Source organism: Pungitius pungitius, chromosome 8 (genome assembly GCF_949316345.1).
Source record: "Pungitius pungitius chromosome 8, fPunPun2.1, whole genome shotgun sequence".
Classification (NCBI taxonomy): Eukaryota; Metazoa; Chordata; class Actinopteri; order Perciformes; family Gasterosteidae; genus Pungitius; species Pungitius pungitius.
The window spans coordinates 3,560,819-3,586,910 of NC_084907.1; the positions used below are offsets into that span (position 1 = coordinate 3,560,819).

The following is a 26,092-nucleotide window of genomic DNA, read 5'->3' on the forward strand; positions in this document are numbered from 1 at the left end:
GAAGTGAGAGTGAACAGAAGAAAAAAAGTTACTCAATTGAAGAGAAATAAGTGCCGACAATCAGGGGAGAAGGATGGAGGGACCGCGGGAGGGATGGGGGGAGAGAGAGAGAGAGAGATGGAGGGGGAGGGAGACAGAGAGGCAGCATGAGGGAGAGGGAGGGAGAGAGAGAGAGGGGGGGGGAGGGAGAGAGAGAGACTATTGGAGCCGCAGCGGGACCGACCGTCACACGGACTGTCAGCGGGGTCGCAACCGCACAGAGGAGCAGCTACTCGCCGCTCATTGATAGACGCACCGGTGGGGTAGGGGGGGGGGGAGGTTTGAGGGAGGAGGAGGAGGAACAGCAGGAGGAAGGAAAGAGAAGAAGGAGAAGAAGGAGAAACCTGGGGGTGGAACGTTATATTTGCTTCCACGTTAACGCAGACAGGATCTACTGCCCTCTTCATCACACCACTATTCCTCCTCATCACCCCCTTCTCCTCCTCCTCCTCACCTTCCTCTCCTCTCTCCTCCCCTCTCTCTTCCCTCATGAACATGCCGGGCTGGAGGAGGAACCTCACTTTCTGCCTGCAGCGGATGCACGAGGAAGGTAGGGAGGCTAAACAAAGTGCGTATTTGTGTTTGGGCGCGTGCACGTGTGAGCGTGCGTAAGCCTGTGTCGCACGCGGATACAGGTCGCTTGTTTGGAGTCACTTTTCATGCTCCACGCGCTCAGAGTGGAGGTCCCCGGTGTGCGCGCGTCCTCTGCGCGTGTGCGCCGACGGAGAAGCACCTGCAGCTGTGCTAATTAATTGTGAGTGCACGGACACGCGCGGCGCGCGCCGCCGCCGGTCTGCTCCGCCGTTTCAGTGGAGATTTGTGAGAGGCTTGGGTTAGGGTGCGCGTGCGTGTGTTTGCGCGTTAGAGAGAGAGAGAGAGAGAGAGAACAAGGGGGGAGGCTGCAATGGTCCTGCAGCATGAACACAGGAGGCGGGGGGGCAGACAGTGATGCTGTTGGTCAGCTACGTTGTGCAAGCGCGTGCGCGACGGCGCGAGGAGGTAAGGGTTTGCAGAGCACAAAGTGTGTGTGTGTGTGTGTGTGTGCGTGTGTGTGTGCGTGTGTGTGTGTGTGAGAGAGAGAGAGTCTGTGTCAGAGTTTTTACTACCAATCGGTATCAACAATACAAGTATACACAATGTGTATTTATATTATAGGTCTGATGTGTGGATTTGGTGTCCCTTCAGAAGAGATGTCCAAAGTTCCCATTATATCATTAAAGCGGAGAAAAATAAATGTATTTAGTAAAGGTTGTTATTATTATTATTATTATTTATCATCAAACCAACAGCGTCTGTGTTGCATTTGAGTAAACTGCTGATTCCGGGGAGTCAACCTGGTCCACCTCAAAGGTCGCCTGCCCCCTCCCCCCCCCCCCCCCCCCCCCCCCCCCCCCCCCCGTACGCTAGCTCGCGTCCTGGTCGTCGTTAGCTTCAAGGCTAACAGAGCGCTCCATGGCCGACGTTGTTTTTGTGAGCTGTCGACCTCCGTTATCATCAGGCCTGGGACGAGGAGCCGGCGGCACTACCAATAGATATGGAAAACATAAAGAAAATACTGTCACATTGCAATAAAACGGTTTACATAATGACATGTTTTAAAAAGACAGAAACCGGAAGCGAGTTGTTATGACAAATAAAGACACAGAAACAATACATGCATGTACAATACATATGTTTAAAGTCAGAGGTGACCAGAGATTATTGTTTATAAGGATTTATTCATTTAAAGAAGAAAAAATAGCTAAGGAAGGGCTATGAAGGAATTCTATTCAGATCACATGACTTCCTGTTGTGACGTTTTACAAAATGAGTACAAGATGTTGACCAGAGGGAAGTTAACTCTCATATTATATATGTTGTGAAACATGACTTTGCAGTCACTAAACCTATCTGATTGTATACGTGGGAACGTCTCACTTTTAGATTTGTTTGTCATCATCTTGGATTACAGCCTCTTTTTTTTTTAAACAAATGAGCAGAAGCTCACATATTTGGGGTGACGAAGGGACTGGTAGAGACCTCGCAATCACAGTAAAGCATCCCCTGCTTTATGGTCTATTTGACTCTAAACGGATCATAATTTACTGAATGAACATCATGCTGTATTGAAGAAGACTTGAAACTAGAGATTGAGACCCTAAGCTCACGATTACAAAGTTTACTGAGGGAATTTATCCAGAGAAAAGTAGACTTCTTTTCTCATGGACGTCTATGGGACCAGAGGAGTCCTGGTGGTCACTACAGAGAATGCATGTTCATGACACTTAGAACTGGAGATGGCCTCTTTAAAACCACCTTGCCCCTTTACGATCACACACAGTTTGTTACCCTTTTGTACACGTTGGACGTATTGACCGGGCGTTCTGATGTAGCCCGACTGGGCACGCTGTGTTCTCTTCATCCTGAGGCTGTGGTTCCGATGAAGGGTCCTCTAAATGTCGCATCTTGAGGGACAACAGTAGGTGGAAGGGCCTTTGCTCTTTGAACCTCATTGATGCCTCCGGGCCCTTGAAGAAACGTTTTATTCTTCCTGGGCTTAATGTGGGACGACTGGTCGGCAGAGAGCTTCCACCTCAACCCTTTTGTCCGAGACCTTTAGCGCTGAGGAGACGAGCTGCACAGCTGCAGCGGAATCCCCTCGGAACGGACGGCAGAGCATTCACATCCAGATGTGGCCACATCGATGGCAGTGCGTCAACCAGATGAAGTGGAATGACAGAAGCTGCTGTTTTTACTCTCAAACCTCGTTGGATTCCCTCATCTCAGGTTTCCTCTTCATCAATATCAGCTTTAGTATCCGACCAGTGGAACTACTCTGAGGTGGGTCGGACGCCACATGAGGCCACTGGTGCTGAGATGAGATGGTTGCAACAATCACTCTGGTCCCATAGAAGGCAATGAGAAAAGACCCCACTTCTCTCTTGATTCATTCTTCAAGCAGACATTGTAAACATGAGTTTATGGTCTCAATCTCTAGTTTCAAATCCACCTGTTGTTTAATTCATCTGAGTGCTGGTGAGACAGAGCGGTGCACGGATAGAATAGATGTCTGGATGAGTGTGTGTGTGTGTGTGCATATGAAGCAGAAAAATGGTGTTTTCTCAAGGTGACGGCATGTGAAACAGAGAGAGAGAGAGAGAGAGAGAGAGAGAGAGGTTTGCTATCCAAGGATAACGGCCCCATGGAGCCTTATTGACAGCAGTTATAGGCCGTTTATTGCATCAGTTTGTCATATTTAATAGAATGTGTTCAGGGTAAATCTGCGTGAAAGAGGTGAGAACATCCTGTCTGATGGAAGCTCAGTGGTAGAAGAGTTTATTGTGTTTAACACGAGTTCAGTAGTAAGAAAACTTAAATATGCTACAGTTTGCTGGTCTAGTCATCTAATCAAAATATGAAAAATAATTATCAGTTCATTTCAGAAACCTTATCCGTCAGCACTGTGAGTGCAGTTAGTGACAGTGTGGGCGGCATGGTAACGTGTCGCTCTTGACAGCTGGGGGCGGGGCTTAGCAAAGGGTCAACTGTTTTTTTTTAACATATTCAGCTTTTCTTCAGAGATTTTATTTCTTAGAATCGGGGCGGAGAAAAACAACTCCATTAAAATACCAAACGCCCCTGTGGACTGAATACATCCTCACAGATAAATGACAGGAAATGAGGGGGAGGGGAGGGGGGCAGATGGCGAATGACAAACCTCTTGATTGTCACCTTAACCTCCACAAAAAAAGGCAGATGGATGGAAAAGATAACAACATTGTTATCTTAGACAGAAACGCCACTTCTTTCTGCATACATCATCATTGTGCATTGTGTTCTGTGTGTGTGTGTGTGTGTGTGTGTGTGTGTGTGTGCGGTTAACAGGACATGACCACTGTGTAATGCATTTATAAGTAGCTTCGCCACCGCTGGGCAACAGTTGTTTGATCAAAGCGACGTTCCCTCGCCGAAGGACAGATTATGGATAAGCATGCCTGTCAGTGTGTGTGTGTGTGTGTGCGTGCGTGCGTGTCTGTGCGTGTGTGTGTGGCAGAGAGAGGAGAAAAGAGAAAATGTTTGTGCAGGAAGAACTGATCTATCATCTCGACGATGTGGGTAAATTTAAGGTTACAAGCCACAATGGCCGCTGTGATTTGCATGAAAGACGGAGGGGGAGTGATGAGGAAAAGAGAATGAGCAGGGGACAAAAAGACAAATGCGTAGAGACACTGAGAAAGAGACCTGAGAGGCAAATAGATAAAAGCAGAGGAGAGTGTGAAGGAGAAAGATAGAAGTCGCTATCAGCGGAAGGAGGAGATCACATTAATCAGGACACGAGGAGATGGAATAATGTGCCGGCTAGCGGGGGGAGCGAGGCTGTGTGTGACTGAGCTCCAAACCCCGAAAACCTCTTTTAATAAGCCACTGATGTGTTATCGCTAATGGACGGAGAGGAGGAGTGAGAAGACGGGGGGGGCGGAGGAGGAGGAGGGGGAGGAAGAGGATGACGAGGGTGAAGGAGAACGAGGGGAGTTTACGCTCAAGGTGTCACATGCATCACTCGTGTTTATTTCTAGCCACTAGCATAAACAATAAATTGGACTTTTAGTGAAAAGATAAGTCTTAAGTCTGAATTCCTTTGGCCAATGAGAGACGAGGTGTAAAGCGTACTTCGCTGATCCGTTGTACGCTCCCACAATGCAACAGGTGTTTCCTCGTGGAGAGAACGTGTCAGTGGGTGAGCCGGCGGCTAGCGGCTAACGTTGCTTTTAGAGGAAGGGACCTGAGGAGGAGACACTATTTAAGCCTGAACTACTTTTATTCTGAACCTAACTAAGTTTCCTGTGAATACTTTAGTTCCTTTTGAAAAGACAGCGTTCGTGTAACGATCGGAAATTGGAAAGAAAACCAGGAAGGTTTGTTCTCATTTGTTTGCACTAATCACCACGGCCATTTTTCCAATGACATATCGACGCCTGAAATGTCACACGCCACACTTTGGTCTGAAAAGGTCACGCGATGGATCCCGTTTCAAACAGCTGCTACCTGAATATAGTGAATATTTATTATAATATATCTGAAGGTTATGAGAACCAGAGCCAACGAAGCGAACTGGTTGATTTTCACTTTACTTTTAGATGAAATGGATTCCATCAGTGATGTTATTCAGAACCAGGCGGTTTGAAAAATTGTTCTTATAGAGATAAAAAAGCTAATTTAAAGAGAGATCATAAAGTGCTGCAGAATTAAAGTACAAACTAAACTCCCCTTTAAAGCAAAGTTCCAATTCAATATCCTTCATTTTAAGCTTGGTGCCACATGATCCAAAGTTAAACCAAGATTTGATTAAATATCTGACTTTGGTGACTTTGATCACATCTACTGTAATGAGGACATTTGTTGATTGATCTGCATCCTCCACTTAAGAAGAACAAACGTAACTGACGGGACCTGTTTAGGTGCTTAAATATGACACAATGCAGTGCATTGTGGGTCCTTATCTCATTTGTAGTCCCTGTATCTGTTAATTGTAATCGTGTTGTGTGTTGTTTTGTTTTTTTGGGCACCCTGGACGAAAAGCCGATACGTCGTCATTTTTCTCTTGAGAGAACACAGAAATGTCCTCAGTGGATTGTCACTGGAGTCCTGTGTGTGTGTGTGTGTGTGTGTATGTGTGTGTGTGTGTGATGACGAAGGCATGTAGCCCTAGGTTAGCAGTGGGCGAGAGCGGTAACGTGGCTTCAGTCATAAAAGGATGTGACGATGCGCAAAAAAACAAGCGCTCCTCTTCTCTTCTTCCTCTCCTCTTCGTCCTCTTCGTCTTCTTGTTCGTCTCCGTCTTCTCTCCTTCAGCGTCTCTCTTCTCTGTTCCACTGTTCGGCTGCAGTTGTTTCACTTTGCTTTTTTCTAGCTTCTTCATGTCTTCTTCCCATCTTCTTCATGTCTTCTTTCCAGATTCTGACCGTCTTCTTCCTTTCTTCTTCCTGTCTTCTTCATGTCTTCTTCATGTCTTCTTCCTGTCTTCTTCCTGTCTTCTTCATGTCTTCTTCCTGTCTTCTCCCTTTCTTCTTCCTGTCTTCTTCATGTCTTCTTCATGTCTTCTTCCTGTCTTCTTCCTGTCTTCTTCATGTCTTCTTCCCGTCTTCTTTATGTCTTCTTCCTGTCTTCTTCATGTCTTCTTTCCAGATTCTTCCCGTCTTCTTCATGTCTTCTTCCCGTCTTCTTTATGTCTTCTTCCCGTCTTCTTCATGTCCTCATCCCGTCTCCTCTCTTCTTTCCATTTTGTTTTCCTCTTGTCTCCTTCCTCCTTCCTCACATTTCGTCTCACCCAGCGTCAGACCCGATCCCGTCAGCTTCCTGCTTCCTGTTTGTGTCTTAACGTCCAACTTTTAGCGGAAAAGAGCGATTGCATTTCCTGTGCGTTTGTTGAATCTCACCAGCGCCGTCGAGCTCTTTCCTCTTTTTCTTTCATTTTTCCGGGAAATAGAAACGAGTGCTGGTTTTGCAGAGGTCTGTGGTTTCACGCTCCGAAACCCAGATTAGCTGCGTCCCCGCGGACGGGGAGATTTATGAGCTGCAAAATGATTTTTTTATTTTTGTCAGGTTCTTTACGTGCTGTGTGAAGCATCTTTCACCGGCTGCTGGTCCGGGGGCCCGTCTGGTATGGCTCCCTCCTTCATTTGTTATCGCAGACACGTCAAGTCTCATGATGATGTCGACTGAAAGACTGTGGAGTCCCTCATCTCGCCAAGGTTATCAATGCATCAATCTCACAACCTCATCTCCTCTCTTCTCCGCCTTGTGCCTCTGTGACATCACAGCCGGCCTCATTCCGGCTTGATTCTTTTTTTTTTTTTTTTACATTTGATCAAATTCACCTAAAACGTCATGACGATCTAACTGCTCCACTCGGCCCGATCTCCCTCTCTTTCATTTTTTCCTCAAATGCGCACAAACTCAATATCTCAATCTTTTCTTTTTCTTCTTCTTCATTCCTACTGAATATAAATGACTCAGGCTCAATGTCCTTGGTCCGCGTCTCCCTCCCTTTTGCACGAACACAGTGGATCTCCTGCTTTGACTCCTCGTATATATGTACATATATCAGGATATCTGCATCTCCACTGTCATTATCTGCTGGCAGAGGCAATCATTCGTCTCGGGCAGGAAGCTTCGTGTTCATCCGTCCTCACGGTGTCCTAAATTTAAATTGCTTCATGCCCTGCTGCCCTTTTCATATAACCTTCCGTACCCTACTGTACCCTTACATTTCATAGAAATATTATACTCTGAGGTTAAAAAACTGGTGATGATGTAAACATATGTTTGTGTTTGCATTTGGAAGGTCGATGAGGACACCGAAGTGACGTCAGTCAGGAGTTACTGACGGCTGCAGGTTTGAAAGATTGTGAACTTCAGGGATATCTTTGATTGGCCATCGTGTTTATAACAAGAAATTCACTCTCTCTGTATTGGTGAACATTTAGGTAACACCACTCTTTCTCGAACATTTGGGGAACCAATCAACGACGACTTGGGACTATAATAAGATTCATCAATTCTAGATCTGAGACGTAATACGGACTCTGACCTCTGGTGTAAAAAGTCAAATGGCCCGCACGCCAATCCACTTCTTCAGGCTCTTAACGGTATCCAGATAAGACCAGATGCTGGTGTAGGACTGTATATTCTGAGGGAGACCTGACTGATTTATCTCCTCTACCACTGTAACAAACACGTTGTTTGTGAACAAATTGAGTAAATGTTATCATGAAATGGTTCTGCAGAGTTTCAAAATCCCAACTTTACACACTTGTCGTTTAATGACAATGTATTCAATGGCTTTTCTTAGTGTCTCTAACCTTAGCCAACGAGTGGTAGAAGCTCAGGATGCAAACCGTCTACTTCTGTCTTGGTGATTTGACCTTTGACATCTTAGCTTCATGTCACCAGTGAACTGAAATGACCATGTTTGGACTGAGGAGGATGAAGAGATGCTTCGTAGAGCTCCGTTAACCCGTCAATCATAGTAAGCCCCCCCCCCTGAAGCATCTATGACTGCACACAGAGCACAATCTACTGACTGAACATCATGCTGCATTCAAGAGGACTTGAAACTAGAGATTGAGACCATGAACTCATGTTTTCAATGTTCACTGAGGGAATCCATCAAGGGAGAAATTTCTCATAGACACACTCAGATCTGCAGAACCGGAGGAACAAATTGGTCATTTGTGAACATAACTCCCAGGAGAAAGAGCTGGTGAGCAAACACCACAGGTGGGTCTTATGATCTATTCTGCAATATCTAAGATATGTGTACTCTACTAAATATCCATCAAACATCTGGGTTCAGTCTGAAAACCAACCAATGGCCGCAGGTCGTAGCTCGTAACTTACACGTAGATGTGAGGATGTGGAGGACCTCATCGCCACGTACCCACTCTTCGGCTTTAACCTCTCCAGTACGCTCCAAAATCCTGCTGCAAACCTGCACTACAGGAGCCAGAGCGACGTGGCAGCGGGTGAGAGCGGGGGAGGTGGGGGCGAGTGGAGTGCAGGGTGGGGGGGATGAGGGGAAAGGGTGCAGCGAGGAGAAGTGGGAAAGGAAGTTGTGAGGGAGCGAGTGCGAGATGGAAAAGGAATAAAGCCCCAGATAATTGAATTTTTAAAATGCACTGTTTATCGATCCACTTTTTCGAGGCGGCCGAATTACATCAGCCTCCTTCTCCCCCCCCCCCCCCCCCTGATAAAGAAAACAACATCTCTGAAAACTATGAGACGAAGAAAATAAAGGAAAAAAAGAAAGACATCAAACGCCCGGTGACACCACAGAGGACGCAGGCAGGCAGCGGGATTTCACTCAGCGGCTTCAGGCCGGCAGCCAAAAAGCTGGGAATTTATCCCCCAAATCTCTGCTGCCGCTGCCGCTGCCGCTGCCTGTGAGATCCGGACGAGCCGCCTCGTGTCGGGGACACTTTGTTTAGACTGTGTTCACTGCATCGCGATGCGACAAACACCCCCCCCCCCCCCCCCATCGTTCACGTGCACCTCCCTCACACGGCTGTGTGGAGGCGTACGCAAGCATTAAGTGACTAAAGGCCCACTCCTGAGGGTTAGATTGCCCCCCCCCCCCCTCTCCCCTCTCCCCTCTCCTCTCCCCCCTCTGAGTCAGAAGAAAAACCAGGAGAGTAGATGAACAGGGCTGAGAATATGTGTCAGGAACAAACATTCTGCTCACCCATCACTGGTTTCACATTCCCCACCATATGCTGGCGCTCGGTCATCTCCATTTCACTGCTTTCAAGGGGACGTCGACTGGCTAAAGGGTGATAAACTTGTTAATTGAAATGAAAATGATGGGGGTTTTTTTCATTCATTTATCTCTTGACGCTCTGAGTTATTCTAGGACTTTGACCGTGATTGTCATGAACGTGCTTTCGATTGTTGTCACATGACACTTTGTCCCGTCGAACGTAGTAGACCCGACATTTTAGGCCATGAGTGTTTTTACTGCTCGACCCTTCGGCTGAGCTCACATTCACCAGCACACGAGGGGGACAGTGACGTGTGCGACTGTGGAAGCAACCTCCCCTTTGGTCATTGTGAAGGTCCAGTAAAAGAAGCTTTCAAAGAAGAATTACCTGTCGACCTTCCTGAGAATGACAAAATAAAACTTGACTTCCGGTGCGGTTGAGGAGAACAAATCAGCTCTCTGAGAAACACGCATCCGCAAGACGGATGGGCGACACCTCTGGATAATTTAATATCGTTTAATGCTACTGGGAACGAGGCATTTGCATTCAGATAATGTTGGCCATGATTCATTCTTCTGTCAGAGGAGAAAACACATTTACAATCGCGGTTCTAATGTTTCAACACAAACCGCGTGTCACGTAATCGAAGCTGGAGCAGGATACAGGGAGGACTCAAACGCAGGGTACAAGAAGGTGCTATTTATTTCACCAAAACAAATCAAACCGAAGCCAAAGAACGGACGTGCACAAACCAGGACTGACATGGACAATGACGCGACAAAGAACAACTGGCACACAGGGCTTAAATACACAAGGGAGGTGCAGGTGATTGGACACAGGTGGAAACACTCAAACAATCACAAGACAAGGCAGGAAGTGAAGTTAACCCAGGACCACAAGGAACATGAAACTTCAAACTAAAACAGGAAGGGAGACCAAACCGTGACACCGCGTCGCACACTACAGCTTACACTTTGAAATCTTGCATAAGTAAATTGAACTATTCATCAAATGCACATTACCACCACTACATTCTTTATTATTATTATTTCAGGGGAGCTTGCTTGTTTTTTATTTGATTAAATGAAACTCTGCCTTTGTGTTGAAAGTATCAGGTTTTGTGAGTGTGGTATAATCAGGAATAATGGTGCTAACTAGAACACCAGAAGGTCCTTCAGCCGGTCCTCACAGGGGAACCAAACCTTTCAACGGATCCACCTGGGACCCATTGAAAAGGCCTGTTCCAGGTTCCACCCATGACCCACACGGGAGAACCCCTCTAGGGGGGATAAAGATCAGACCCTGTCAACCTTTCATGAATCCACTCGGGGTTCTTGAGAGGATCCTCTTTCATTCCGTCGTCTTCGTGGTTTCCAATATCTAGAACCCACCAAGGAGGTTCTACACCCAACCCTAGTCTCCGTGAATAGATGGTTCTGTAGAAGTCCAACACTTCAGGGACCTTCATCTTAAACAGTGCTTTCACACGGATCCATCTGCAGAGCTCACAGTCTCCAGCCGCATGGAGATCTCTTTGTAGCCTTAAGTGTCCTAAAACAGAGCAGCAGCACTTTTATGAAATGTTCTGTGTCTATGTGTGTGTGTGTGTGTGTGTGCGTGTGTGTGTGCCAGAGTGTCTCTGGCCGGATGAGAGCGTGAATGTGTGTGTCTGTCGCTCTGTGATTACATGTGTGTGTGTGTGTGTGTTTGGCCCCTTCTGCTCTGCAGCTTTAGTTGGCTGATCTACAGTCTGCAGAGAGTCAGGCCTTATGGCCTTTTCTACAACGCTGTGTGTGTGTGTGTGTGTGTGTGCGTGTGTGTGTGGGAACATGTGTATATAATATTGTACGTGCATGGATGTGTGAATTCTCGGCCCATGCCCGTGACTTTGTGTGTCTCTGGGTGTGTGTGTGTGTGTTTTCCATGGTGTTAATGTGAACATGAAGTAATCTGTTGGGTCTTTAGCAGAGGTAAAAGTAAAATGTTGTACTCAAGTAAAAGTACTGTTACTTAAGTAAAATTATACTGAAGTACAAGTAAAGTTACCAGTCTCAAAATTTACTCAAGTAAAAGTAAAAAGTAGCTCCATAAAAATGTACTCAGAGTAAAAGTTACTGAGTTACTTTTTTAACAGCTGGGTGGGGTGCAGGATTCTAGTGTAGTTAAAAAAAGACAAGGGAAAATAAATCTCAATCTAGTTTTTTTTAATTGAAGGAAGACTAAATTAAAGTGTAATAGTAAAAATAATCAAATAAAAAGAAAAGAAATAGATGATTTTAGTGCAGATCATCCTATAAAACATTTTAAACATTACTACAACCACTAAATATGGCATGAACTGGATTCAGTAAAACAGGGGTGTCAAACTCATTTCAGGTTCAGGCAGATACTGCCGACTTGGACCGAACGCGGGCCACTGACGATCGGCGCGAACGGCTGACGGGGGTGGGGGGTGGGGGGTGGGGGGGGGCGCTTCGTTTTCCCGCTCATCAATCTGTGCAGTGACCTTAGTTTCCTGGGCGCCATTTATTTTTCCTTTGCATTTTTTTACTCAGTAACAGATATGATTTAAAATGTAGCGAAGTACAATACTTCAAACAAAAAATACTTAAGTAAAAGTAAAATTACAGATTTAAAAATATACTTTAAAAAGTAGAAGTACACAAAAAAAACTACTCAATTACAGTAACGCGAGTAAATGTAATTCGTTACTTTCCACCTCTGGTCTTCAGGATGAACGTACGAGCACAATTTAGCATCTGGTATTTGAAATGAGTCAGAGACTCTCTGCTAGATTCAACTTTGCCTCCACTGCCCCCATCTATTTGTGACTTTATTATGTGTAACATCCAGCCACAAAAGAGAAGAAAGAATGAGCTCAGACTTCAGCTCGTTGGGGGGGGGGGGGGGGGGGGGGGGGCTTATTAAAAGTCCAGCAAAACTGTGTAGAAAACCCCCCCAAGGGACCTTCTGGACCTTCTTGTTGGTCGACCCAGACCTGAAGGGGCGTGGCTTTAGTTCGAGCCGTTTGGTGCGTCGGTGACTTTGTTTAACAGGTTTTGGAAGGACGTCTCGTCTGCTGTCGCTTCGGTGCTTAAGCACATTTCAGGCGGCTGCTTAATTAGGTTTCAGTTAATTGCCCGCCCACATGCGGCTTATAAGTCAATTATAGACCAAACTGAACGTGGGCTGTGAAAAGGTAGCGCTTCTATGGTGTTGGATGTGAAAAGGGGATTCTGTGTGTGTGTGTGTGTGTGTGTGTGTGTTTGTGTGTGTGCGTTTGGTTTTGTTTCGACCAATCCACATCCCAACATGTGGAAAGCATAATGGCTGGTTGAGCTGCAGGGGGCAGGTGGGCTGATTGTGAAGTTTCGTAAGAGCCCCATAACGACGCTTCGTGTGGCTTCACAACAAAAGGACACAGTGGGATCAAGGAAGGGAAGCAAATGGCGAGACTCGAGTCCTCGTTTCACCAAACGAGGCAAAGACTCTGCTGAGGAGCATTGACCTGAACACATTTGTACTTCCTCCGTTTTCTCAGGGTGTTACTCACCGATTTCCAACCTCAAGTGGGAAATTAAACCTTTTATTGTGTATCACAGTGAAACACCTGATACAAATCTTCATCCACGTTCGAATGAAGAAAATCATTGGACGTCTTGCTTTTGGCTGAACCAGTAAATATAATACCTGTAAAACAAAGGTTCAAACCGAAGAGAGTCCAAGCAGACAACCACAACCTGTTAGGAAAGGATGGATCGCTTACTAAAAGTCCAATTTCCACACCGTGCAGACAGTCAAAATAAACTCCATCAGAACTGGAGAAGATCCTCTTCTGGGCTAAAGGCGTCAAGAACAATGTATACAGCGACCAGAACCTCTGTACCGCCCCAAACCCACAACCCCAAACCCACCCCCCCCCGTACCGCTTAGTATAAAATAAAATAAAAATACCCCACGAATCGCCCCCTCCTCCTTTGATACGTCGGCTTCTTCGGGTATCTGCAGCTCACCTGCCGCTGAACTCCAGACGGCCTCGGGGTCCTTCTCCCCAGCGAGGTGTACGCCGGTCTTATCTGCTCACCGGCCTGATGTTATCCGCCAGCCGCATTTATTGTTCTGCACCATCGGGGGTGTGATTTACACGGAGAGTCAGAAGCGTCTTTCTTCACTCACTCACTCCCCCCCCCCCCCACCCCCTCCCTACAGGCAGCAGGGTTGGATTTAGATCTGAAACGGGGGGAGAAAAAGCTAATTCTCTGGATTATCTCGCCATCTACCTCCCAGGCAACGACCTTCTTCACGCGGAGCGGAGAAAACTGAGAACACAGTTGATGTGTGTTTTGGATCCGGCCTTCAAACGGAACAGAAATAGTCATTTTTGTCGGGAGTTTGTCGGGAGGAAATCTAACCACGTGGTGTCCCTCGTGAAGATCTGATGGTCTGCACATTGTGGACACCGACCCACCGAGGGCTCAAAGCTTCACTCCGACCGGTCCACGTCCTCTGGGGTCAGACCCTGCTGAGACGAATCCTGCAGAAGCGTCAACGCGGAACCACTCGGACATTTATGGACGGTTTCACTTGTTCTTTGAATGAAATGATGCATCTGAAGGAGAAAGTTATGCCATTTCTGTCGTCATTGCCCTTTAAACCAGACTCTTCTTGGTTTGCAGGGATCCGTGCGGCTGATCCTGCGGGTTCGTGTGCCGATCTTCACGCTCCGCTCACACACTCGCTGTAATGCTCGCCGCGACGCGCTCGGCTGCGTCTACGGTCTGGGATCACGCGTGAAAAACCACGGCAGAGCCGACCGGTGTTCACACCTCCGGCTGATGGGTCGCATTGGACCGGAGTTGTAATGATTGTGTGTGTGTGTGTGTGTGTGTGCAGCTCATGAACTCAAGTTTCCAATGTTTACTGAGGGAATAAATGAACTAATTATCTTACGGGGGACGTCTCTGAGATGAATTGCAAACACACATCGAATAGAGCAACGCTATCAAAGTAAAATCAAGTAATTGACAGGTTTTGACCTGTTTTTGACCGAAGGTGTCCCCGTTTTGTCAGTACGGGTTCATCCCGGCAGGGCAGTGAGAAACTTGAAGATGAAGACAAAACAGAGAATTGACTTACACATTGTGTTAGAATTCTGGCAGAGCGTTCAGATGTATTTTTATAACACTAATAATCCCTTGACTTACCGTAACGGTGACGTGTTCCTGAGGATCCACACACTGACGCGCTGTGATCTCACACATGTTCACTTTACATTTTTATAATAGAACACAAATCCAACCCGCCGACACTAATTTCTTCTGGCCCACCGGATCGCTTCGGTTTCAGCGACACAGAGACGTCAGACTGCTGTCAACCCTTGTATAGTGTGTGTGTGTGTGCGTGTGTGTGTTAGAGAAAGCCCGAGTAGACAGCGAGGTGGAGGACGGTGTGTTTAGAACCGCCTGTATTTGCTTGTTCATGTGTGAGTGACTGTGTTCATTTGTGCCAGTGGGCAGGCTTTTGCGTGTGTGTGTTTGTGTGTGTGTGTGTGTGTGTGTGTGTGTGTGTGTCTGCCTGCCGTCCCAGTAGCAGCTTACACATCCACTGGAGCATAGACTCACAGAGTCAGAATATAATGCCAATTATACTTGGACGGCGCCGCTCACGTCGCATTAAAGCATCGATGCATCGGGGAATGAACCGATGGAGGCGACGGAGGAAGAGACGGGTGACTGGAGGACACGATGTAGGGACAAAAGGATGGAGACAAAGAGAGACAGAGGGAAGATGGAGGACGCTCATTTGTTATTTTGGGTCACAGCTAAGCCTCATTAAGTCATGAGCGAGGTGTTTTTTTGGTTGTTGTACTGATGAAATATAAAATAATAAGGAGTCTTTTTTTCAGGCGTGTCTCATTTTACAGTTATGAAATATATTGTCCCTAATTATGTGACCACAAACCGGGACGTAAAAAGCAACAAACCCGAGTGGGATTAAACCAGTAAACAGTAGTAAACCAAGTGTACATGAACAATGTCTGTAACCTCATTACCTTCCGGATCTTTTTCCTGACCTCAATAATGCAAGTAAAAATGACAGAAAAAAACATTTAAATAAAATGAATCTATAAGAAAATTGCCCAATCGTCAATTTTCCTCACAATCTAAAACAATCTGAAGACTGGAAATCCTGATCCGTAATTCCCTAAAGAAAAGCAGAAATGATCCAAGCTGAGGCTTCAAAGCAGTGGTCACCAGACGGACGATTCCAGAACAGGAACAAAAACTCTGGAGAAAGGTTCAAAATGATTTCGTTTCCTTTTGCTTCATCCCTGTTTAATGCTCTATTTGACTCTAAACGGACCATCATTTTCCCATAGACTTCTATGGGACCCGAGGAGTCGCCGCCTGGTGGACAGTAGAGAGATCGCAGCCTTTAGGCACTGAACCATCGTAGTGAAGCCAACACGAAGCACAGGGGGAAACGGATCAGCCTTTAATCATGACAGCGTCCCGGTCATTATCACAACTCTCCGTCCTCCCTCGGTTCCATGCTTTAAAACTCTGATGACATCATGACCGATTGGTCGTTGACAGAGATTTCTAGCTTGTGGAAGCCGCTGCAATTAAATAATTTATATCCATATATATATATTATAATAAAAAGGTACAGAAAAGGACATAAAAAATGACAGCGTGTCTTAGAGATCACAAGGAAGCTCTTGTAAAGATTTTTATAGTACGTGTGTGTGTGTCTGTGTGTGTGTGTGTGTGTACACGCGCACTAAAACGCCATTGCAATATGGGGAGTTATGGTGTGATTTCCGATGAAATAACCTCAATTATCATTAAATTCCCCCACTGCCATTTATCAGAGAACCCAGGCAGAGCTTTCAGGACTGTGTGTGTGTGTGTGTGTGTGTCTGTGTGTGTGTGTCTGTGTGAGTGTGTGTGCCTTTGATGGTACCCTTTCAGAGAGGATGTCAATAAGAAGTGATTTTCCTTTTTCATCCCCAAACTGCCTCTCATCATTTCATCCTTTTCTATTTTTCACCCCTCCATTAGAAATGTTCAATAAAGTACCTAATAGGGTTACATTATTTGCATCACTTCCTGTTTCTCTCTATAGTTCTGCTCTGTGTCTTTGTTTGGAACAACGAATGCATCAGAGGTTTGAACGTGTCAGAACGGTTTGTCAATACATGGGGAGTGTCCTTTCAAAATAAAAGTCCTTTTCAGGCTTTCGGGATTGGGTGGTTGATTACGAAAGATCAGTCTGTAAACTCCTGCTTTTGTCCCATGTTTATTTTATGCTGAAGTTTGAAATGTCCCAATCAGCCCTTACAACCACGCATTACATAACGTGTGGAATAAAAAAATGACCATGACCTCGTTGTCCTCGGCAACGGCCATCACCCTGCTGTTGGATTCACACCAAACCACATGAATTCATTCATGTGAGAGACCCCTGAAATGAGCAGAGGGAGGAAGAAAGCTGTATGAATGTACACATCGGAGATACTCGCCTTCAAAAAAGAGCGTCCAGGTCTGGGTGGGTTTGTCTCAAATAGCAGTGGACAGCAGCAGACAGATTCCAGGGGCGCCCATGCATGGGTACACAGCTGCAGGGAGGAAACACACACACACACACACACACACACAAATCTATATTTCAATCTGTTTTGACATTAGCAAACAACTATCAGGACGGAGACTGAACATGGAAGAGGAGAGAGGGAGAGTGAGGATGGAAAGTCAAGGATTACAACCATACTGCAACGTGATTTCAAAAAATAATGAATCCTAGAGTAACAAAACCAGAAGAGATGAGGTACAGGGAGGGAAGGCCAGGGACACGGATTCATTCCCTCAGCAAACATTGGAGTTTCAAGTCTTCAATGAAGCATGACGTCCAGTTAGAGTCAAACAGACTATAAGGCAGGGGATGCCTTTGGGCGGGGCTTGCTGTGATTGACAGGTAGTTTTGAGGATCGCAATCCAACTGTGACACTTTTCACGACAACTGGGATAACAATGTCATTTTAAACTTGATTACTGCTACATTTTCAACATAGAGGATCATAGAGGATGACTTTATGTGATCTTGACGGGGTTAAACATGTAGTAAACATGTTAAGACACTATGACATTGTCAGCTTCAAAGACACACACACACACACACAAACACACTCACACAGGATCTAACCCCCCTTATCTTGTTATTTCAGAAGTGCTTGTACTTCCTTGCTTTTATCTTTGTGCTTCTTTTTATCAGTATTTGCTTGTTTCCTGATCTCTGTAAAGCACTTTTCTGACTAACGTGTTTGATAAAGACTCTTCAGAAGTAAGAAGGAGGGAGGAACGAGGGAGGAAAGAGGGAGGGAGGGGGAAGGAAAGACGTAGGAAGAGAGAGAGAGAGAGTCGGATCACCGGGAGGACAACGGTATATATATATATATATATATATATATATATATATATATATATATTATACACCGTATGTGCTAACATTATTATGACGTGTTTGTAACATGTGTGAAGTTAATGATCAAGAGCAATTAATTAGAAGTTTGCATTGTTTTTTACTTATGTCATTCTTGCATATAATTTGCCCATAAAATAATTTTAAAAAAAATGTACTGCTTCACTGTGGTTGAAGGAAGTGGTCATTTGTACGGGTTAACTATTGGTATTGAACACTTAAATGTAACAATCACCAAAGAACATCTGAAACTATTGCAGATTTTGCATCTGTTCATTTTTAGCAGCACCCAAACAAGTGCAAATAGAGATGAAATAATAAGTATATAACGTTAACTTGGAGTCATCAGGGGGGTCACTAGGACTTCACCAGGACTTCACCAGGACATCGTCAGGACATCGTCAGGACTTCATCATGACGTCATCATGACGTCATCAGGACTTCTCCAGAACTTCACTAGGACTTCATCAAGCCATCATCAGGACTTCATCATGACGTCACCAGGACTTCACTAGGACTTCATCAAGCCATCACCAGGACTTCATCATGACTTCACCAGGACTTCACCAGGACTTCATCAAGCCATCATCAGGACTTCATCAGGGCGTCATCAGGACTTCATCAGGACTTCATCGGACTTCACTGGGACTTCATCAGAAGGAAAACGTGCGTCACAAAGTGTGTGAAAGAGAGAGAGAGAGATGCAAACACAAAAATGAGTCCTTATTAACTTTGATAACCAGAGCGGCAACCTTCGTGTCCCTGTCACACACAAACACACACACACACACACACTCTCACACAGCTAATTAAGAACCTGCGGTAGGCCCGTTTTGTTGTCTGTACTGCGTGTTTCTTCATTGCCCGTCCTCCCCTGAATCACACGCCCGGGTGGATTTAGGAGCAAACCCATATGTTGTGATCAAAGTGCCCCGTCAAAATAAAGCGTGTCCAGAGATCCCGCTCGAGCGAATGAAGCACGATGTTCGGCGGCAACATGGGCGCTCGTCTCGTCGGAGGTGAAGGTTTCCACGGAGGAGGACGTTGAGGCGTAATTGGATCTCACTTCATCAAGCGCAATTTACATTTTAATGACACGCTGAAGATAATGATGATGTCTGATGTGAACTCAAGCGTTTCCACGTCATGTTTTCCTGTCTTCAATATGAATGCAGATCCAATACGTGCGCTGCATAATGACACAATTATACACTGTGCTTATCTTCATTTGAGAAATGTCAACTTGTTTTTACTCCTCTTATTATTCTACATATTGGATCATTGAGAGTAGTTCAGTGCCTGTGGGTTCGGGCTGGAATCAATACGTATGACATATGCAAATATGTTGCAGTTTGCAAGTTTTCTTGTCTTTCTACACACTGACACGCTCAGATTGCGACTGTCTGACTCCTCCGATGCAAAGTGTCTCCGGGTCGATATGAAGCCCGGACAGTCTGTCACTGTCTGCCACCTCGTCCGAACCTGTCACCCTAACAAGTGTGTGTTGTCACGGAGCCGCCGGGCTCGTTTTGTGTCATCGTTGCGGTGTGTGAAATGTGAGGTCAGGGCCTCAAGTCTCATCCTCTGTGCGTGCCTTCTTTTTTATTGATTTAGATGCTTTGAGTTGAGCATAAATGTTAACAGTGATTTATGAATGGAGGAGGGATGCAGGGAATGAGTGACACAATACGAAATGACGCTTATAACAAGCCTCTGCTCATTTAAATAATCTCTGTTTGAACCCTAGCAGGTTTCTTTAAAAAGAATCCAAAAGAATGGATTCTATTTGAGGTTTATTGTTGTGTCTGACGTTTGGACACTGATTTATTCAAAGCTCTCGTTGTGTTCTCGTTGTGTTTCAAAATGTCGGCTTTACAGGAATAGTTACACAAATAATTAATCTGGAGGATTAGGTTTGCAGCAAACTTTATGCAGATTGTATTTTAGTGTAGAATTGTCCCTTCTGTCTCAGGCACATTTCATCATCTGTTCCATGATGGTGTGAGAGGAAACCATTAGCATTTAGAGACATTAGTGCGTTTAGGGATCACAAGGTGACCTTCGACCTTTGGTCATCTAGTGACCAACTTAACTGTCGAATGAGACGACAATCTGAGTTGAGGCCATGGAAATGTTTGCACGTACTTATTTCAATGTAACAACAGAACTTCTCATTTTAAGGCTTTTAACACTTAAATGTGTCTCTAAAATCTAAAATTTGACACAAGAAAAAAGAACAGAATATTGAGTACCAATTACAGCTTTAAGTTAGTGTTTCTAATTTCTTTGGGTTCATTTCACCAAACACTTCAAAATAAATAACTTTGGTCCAAAGATACAAAAACCCACTGAACCTTCATCTCTGTCACTGACGGTAAAAACCAAGATGGACTGGAGGAGTCGCCCCCTGGTGGTCTGGAGAGAGCATGCACATGAAGAAAGCGTTTCCCCGCTTCTGAAACGCTGCTCACGGCCGGAAACTCTCCCGCTGCTCTCTTAAACTAATGCATGCACACGTTCTGGGCTGCTACACACACAAACACACATAAAACACACGTTAACGATGCACACACACACACACACACAGCGTAAGCACACACGGATACGCAAACCCAGGTGCACACGACATAAAATGCATGACCACACACTGAATGTCAAATTGCACGAATATGCAACCATACTGAATACACCACAGAATTGAATATACACATGCGCACACACACACACACACACACACACACAGTTTGTTGATTGGCTTTGGCATCGCTGAGAACCTCCGTCGGCTCATTTGCATAAAGCAAAGGGACGCTGCTCTTTCCCCTCACGGAGGATGATTGGCAGCAACCAGACGGCGAAATGTGACTTCTGCTTTGACTGAATTCAAAAAAGAGCCGCCCTCTCCCCCCAGTGCCCCCCCCACTCCCCCTCCGAGGGCTACAAAGCTCCACTCAATTTCACCTTTTGCTTGGATCCAATTTTTGGACTGACATTTGTGGACGTGTCCCCAACCGTCAGCTTGACGGACGCATCCTCTCTGCCGAGGTATCGGTTCCATCTACACTAAGAAAAAAGGAAAAAGGACGTTGCAGCCCATGTCCCCAGTGAGGAACCTTGTTACGGTTCCTTCTTCTAACTGACGCACCTTCTAATCATCACGCGCCTCGTAAAGGGAGATTGAGATGCTCATAGGGATGCACTCATTTGGAGATCATTTGGATGTCTTCCCCATTTCCACACCAGCGAACATCTGGCCGTTCGCAGGGAAACGCGCACACGAGTGTCGCCTCGCCAATTAGGGCAAATGTCAGGGATGGTTAAACACAGATTCAACCTCTGAATGGGGACGGAGAACCGACGGGGCCGCCCATCGGCGTGCCCGCCTTCGACCCCCGTCACATGACTCACGGGGTCCAAAGAGGCGTCTCAAAGGGCCCGTTGTGTAGCGCAGCTTCACCAATGAGCCTTGAGCTGATTCTGTTTGTAGGCTTACGCCGCGGAAGTCGGTCTCTCGAAGATCAACACACATTTGATTCATTCCTTAATTGCCGCGAAAAGATATCCAAATGCTTTTTAAGAAGATGACTCTCTCTGGCTCCTACTGAGTCAACGAGTGTTGGAATAAACTCGGTAGGCTGAGACGAAGCTTATCTTTGTCCCATAAACCTCCACATTAGGAAACTATCGACCACATTTCAAAGGTAATTATACCAACAACAGAGGAAGTCGTTTTTCTTTTAATCGCCTGGTAGCTTGTTTGAAACAAACAAACTATGATTTGTTCCTGCTGCTCAAAGATTAGGAGAGGACTTTTCAACTGGGAGCCGCCACATTCCCAACGACTGCTGTGCAGATAAAACAAGTACGAAGAAACAAGGGGAACTCGTGTTTCCACTGCAATGAAACAAAAGGAGCCCCCCTCAAGTGACGAGCTGATATCCCACTCCAACTCCGTCTTGCCGCCGGAGTGACGTGACAAAGAAAAGAAAACAATAATCCAACAAAGAAAATCCAAATTGACTGCAGCGGTTTGGAAGTGTGTTTTCTATATTTATTTCTCTGCGTTACATCACTTTGTGGCGTCCCGCAGGCTCTATTAGCATAATAATTAAGCCGAGCTGTAATGCACGGTCGGTCCCTCTATCGCAAGCGACCTGCCGTTGGTTCTGAAGAATCAGCCCCCCCCCTCCAACCCCCCCTCACCCGAGGAAATTACCCTGCATTTAGACAATGGGAATGAATTAACAGGGAGCTAATTTCTCCTGCAAGTGTGTGTGTGGTTATCAGCCGTGAGACTTCTCACTTTCTCATTACAGGCAGTGATTGACTCCAACACATGAGGGAGAGAGAGAGAGAGAGAGAGGGGGAGGGGGAGAGAGGGAGAGAGATGAGGAGGGGAGGGAAAATGTTATTATGAAATTGAGAATGAGGATTCAATCAAAACTAAAGACTACTGTTAATCTTCCCCCCCCCCCCCTCTCTCTCTCCCTGGGGGTGTTTGCTGGGCTGGACGTGATTCACAGTGGACGGCGATGGGGACATAATGATGTCCTCAGAAATGAATTGATTAGCATTCAAATGGCTGAGTGCAGTGCGGTGGGAGCCCGGGCTGCCGAGGGTCAAAGTTCACAGCGAGCTACATGGTTGCCATGAAGAGAAAGACGTTGTGCCACGGTGGGGGGGGGGGTTTGGAACCATGAGGGGGGGGGGGGGGGTCTGTTGTCCCTATATAATATAATATGTAATGTAGTCAGAGACGTGCTGGGGGGCGCCGTGGCGCCTCCTTGTCATGCCGGAAAAGGTCATTCTTCACCGTGATTACTAAGATCTTCTCACTGGGATGTTTCAAGTTTCCTCTGAAACTAATCAGGAATCTATTAAACTCACCCGACTGATCGCTGATTAATGCCGAGAGCTTTTAATCAGATCCGATTAATCAGCCGGATTTATTGGACAAACATAATTAATTGTTTTTCGTTCTACGTGGGGAACAAATTACTTTCGCAGATTATAATTTTCCGAGGCCAAACTGCATCGGCTCAACTAATATTAAAGGCACCGAAGTGCACATTATTATTGTTTAATTGCTATTGCTGCTGCTAATGTTTCTAATTATAGCACTGAGGCGAAGTACCATTGTGCGTTGTCTCTATTACAATATCATGCCTAATATTTGGCTCTCTGTGGTACTTCTTGTGGCTCCGGTTGCTCTGCCTGCACCTGCCCGGGAGACTGCTGCACAGAATACAAAGAGGCAGACGCACACCTGCTGATGTCGGTGCTGGAAGCGAGTAATTCTCCTCTAATCGCAGTAATCTCGCCACAGCTCTGCGGCGCATCCATAGTTGTCTGCGCTATTATTCGGAAAAACACCAGGGGGAGAAGTGACGACTCGGAGACAAAATGACCGACTCCGAGTTCCCGTCGCTCTCATCGGTTCCCAGTTTCACTGGAACTGACGTTCAGTCAGAGACAGGATTGAATAGCTCCTCTTTTAACTCTAATATTTATATATATATATATATATCTCCTACAGCAATATTTAGAATTTGAGCACATTGGGTTGGAAGTGAATTACAAAATGCAGCCAATTAAGAAGTAGAAGATGAAGAAGAATCGACCTCACAGGACCGACTTTGGGTCACCATCATGATTTTGAGTGACGCAAGTGACCATGGGGAAGTAGGAGTGACGTAGAGATACGGCTCTGGTAGCCACCTGTCAATCACAAGGTAGTCCCGCCCTAAAGCATCCCCCGCTTTCAGAATCAGAATCAGAGGTGCTTTATTGCCACGAATGTTACACACACACAGGATTTATTTTGGTGATTGGTGCGATTTAAGAACAAAAGAGAATAAACTAAAGTAAAATAAGATTCAAATATACATGCAATGGTGGGTTTGAGGAGAACTTAGACCTCCTTCCACAGCAGACAGCATATTGTGCAGCAATTCGATTTATTATTTTTCTCCTCTGGAGTATTGGCTCCCTTTGCAGACCCTGTACAACCTGCGACAGAGTAAATGTGAGGAAGTAAGATGAATGCGCTGCACTCTTGATATCAGAGGAGGTTCCACAGGACATTAGTCTAATCCTCCTGCAGTGGTTCCCTCCTGAATCCTTCTGGACTTTGTGCTTCACAGATAACAACGTGAGCATTTCGCTCCCAACGCGTCAGCAGAAGCGTTTCCTCGTCCTCCAGCTGATGTGATTGTCTGTAATTCTGTGTGTTTCCGAGAGTCAATCTACAATATAATAACTGTGTGTGTGAGTGTGTGTGTGGGGGAGGGGGGGATGTGTGTGTGTGTGTGTGTGTCTCTGTGTGTGTTAGATAGCCAAGCAGCTGAGGGAGATGGCAGCCTGTCTGTCTCTGTTAGCATCTCCGCTCTGCCACGGCTGCCATGGCTTAGAGCCTACAGCACAGACCCCCCCCCCCCCCCACACACACACACGTCTGTATACGCCCTATATAAAGTCTTCAATTTGATAAAAGTGCATCAATGCTCCCTAACATTGACAGACTGTGACACACACTCACACATTGACTTACCTTACTCCCTGCATAATTGAAGCTGCAGTCTGTGTAGTGACCACCAGGGGGCAACTCCGCTTGTCCCATAGAAGTCTATGAGAAAATGACTTTGCTTCTCTCTGGATTTATTCACTCTGTAAACGTAGTAAAAATGAGTTTATGGTCTCAATCTCTAGTTTCAAGTCTTCTTCAAAACAGCATGATGTTCATTTAGTAAATGATGGTCCATTTAGAGTCACACGGACCGGGGGTGTTAACACAAACACTTTCTCAGTATGTCTTCGGTGTAGCCTGAATACTGTGGAGGTGGCCCACAGGGTTCAGAGAGAATACTCGATGATGTGATGGATCTGACGTGGGGTGTTGCTCATGCACATCTTCATCTGCTCAGCCCCCGGTGACTGCTGTCACGCATCGAGGGGCTTCCAGCCAATAACGAGGCTACGGGAAGACGTAGCTGCTCCACTGTAGAGACTAACGGGTGGAAGGCTTTAGTCACACAGATGTGTTTCCTCTATTTTCACCTGCAGGCTCTACAACAGACAGCTTCATAAAGGTTGGGCTGGTTGAATGGAACAGGTTGATTTATAGTGGATTCTCTCAATGAAAATGATTTCCAGCTCTGACATTCAGCTTCAGCTGCAGAGGATGGTGTGATCACGAGGCCCGGAATTGTTTAAAAAGGAGATAAAGCGATTGGCCTGAGTGGAGCCTCGGTCTGGCTCTGATGGCGGAGTGCAGCGCTTTGGTTCAGCTGAAAACGTCCACGTGAGCTGAAGTGGATCCAGTTCCTCCTCAAGCCACGAGCATCTCCTGCTTCATGGTCAGTTTGACTCTAAATGAACCATAAGTCACAGGCTCTATTGAAGAAGACTTGAAACTAGAGATTTACAATGTTTACAGAGGGAATAAAACAAGAGAGACGTAGAGACATTTCCTCATAGACTTCAATAGGAACAGAGGAGCTGCCCCCTGTTGGTCATTACACAGAAGTAGAGTCATTTTCCCATAGACTTTTGTTTGTATTTAATAATACAACTTGGATCAGCTCTGAAACAAAAAGCCTCAACAGTAATTACCTTTATTTAAATTGTGTCCCGCAGAGGAAATAACCTGCTTTTATTCTCTCATCGTGTCAGCTTTGCGCTGTTTCTTTTGAGAGATATGCATTCAACTACATGTGTAAACCAATCAGCTGTAAAATACTGCTGGAGGGTGAAATAACCAGATCCCCTTCAGGTAATCATAACGGCAGCTTCCCACAATGCACCCTGCCCGCGGTGGCCCTTCCCAGCTCTGTGGGTGTGTGTTTGTGTGACCACATCTGACTTCAGTGCCCAGGTACTGCGGTAATCACTCCTGCCAGGCTGTTAGTGTGTCTGTGAGTCTCTGTGTGTGTGTGTGTGTGTGAGAGAGAGAGATAGTGAGTGAGTGAATTTAGATGCTGAGGGGAAGAAAAAGTATCGTAGGGAAAGTGAAAGAAAGCGAATGATGTAGAAAAGTAATTAAAGAAAAGAAAGATGAGGATGGGCTGTGAGAGTGTGTCTGTGTGTGTGTGTGTGTGTGTGTGTGTGTAGGAGAGAGAGCCATGTGTGTAATTCAGAGTATTTGAAAATGAAAATGCAGAGATAAAAGAAGAACAAATCTATAGTTTTGTGTGAATGTGTGTGTGTGTGTGTGTGTGTGTGTGTGTGTGTGCCCTCTGCAGTACAATACTGTTTCAGCATCAACACTGTGATGTTTGTTAGTCTGTATACACACACACACACACACACTTATCTTGGCGAGAGACAATGCTGCAGCATTA

The 26,092-nt window shown here is 45.7% G+C and overlaps 1 protein-coding gene across 1 annotated transcript in view; it reads left to right on the forward strand.

Annotated features, from left to right (window-relative positions):
• The first annotated feature begins 346 nt into the window (after positions 1–346).
• The window catches only part of grip2b (glutamate receptor interacting protein 2b), a 118,281-nt gene continuing 92,535 nt past the window's right edge, over positions 347–26,092 (forward strand). The window contains exon 1 of the mRNA XM_037491029.2: positions 347–589. Within this exon, the coding sequence (XP_037346926.2) occupies positions 529–589 (61 nt within the window). The 5' untranslated portion in view covers positions 347–528. The remainder of the gene's footprint in view (positions 590–26,092) is intronic.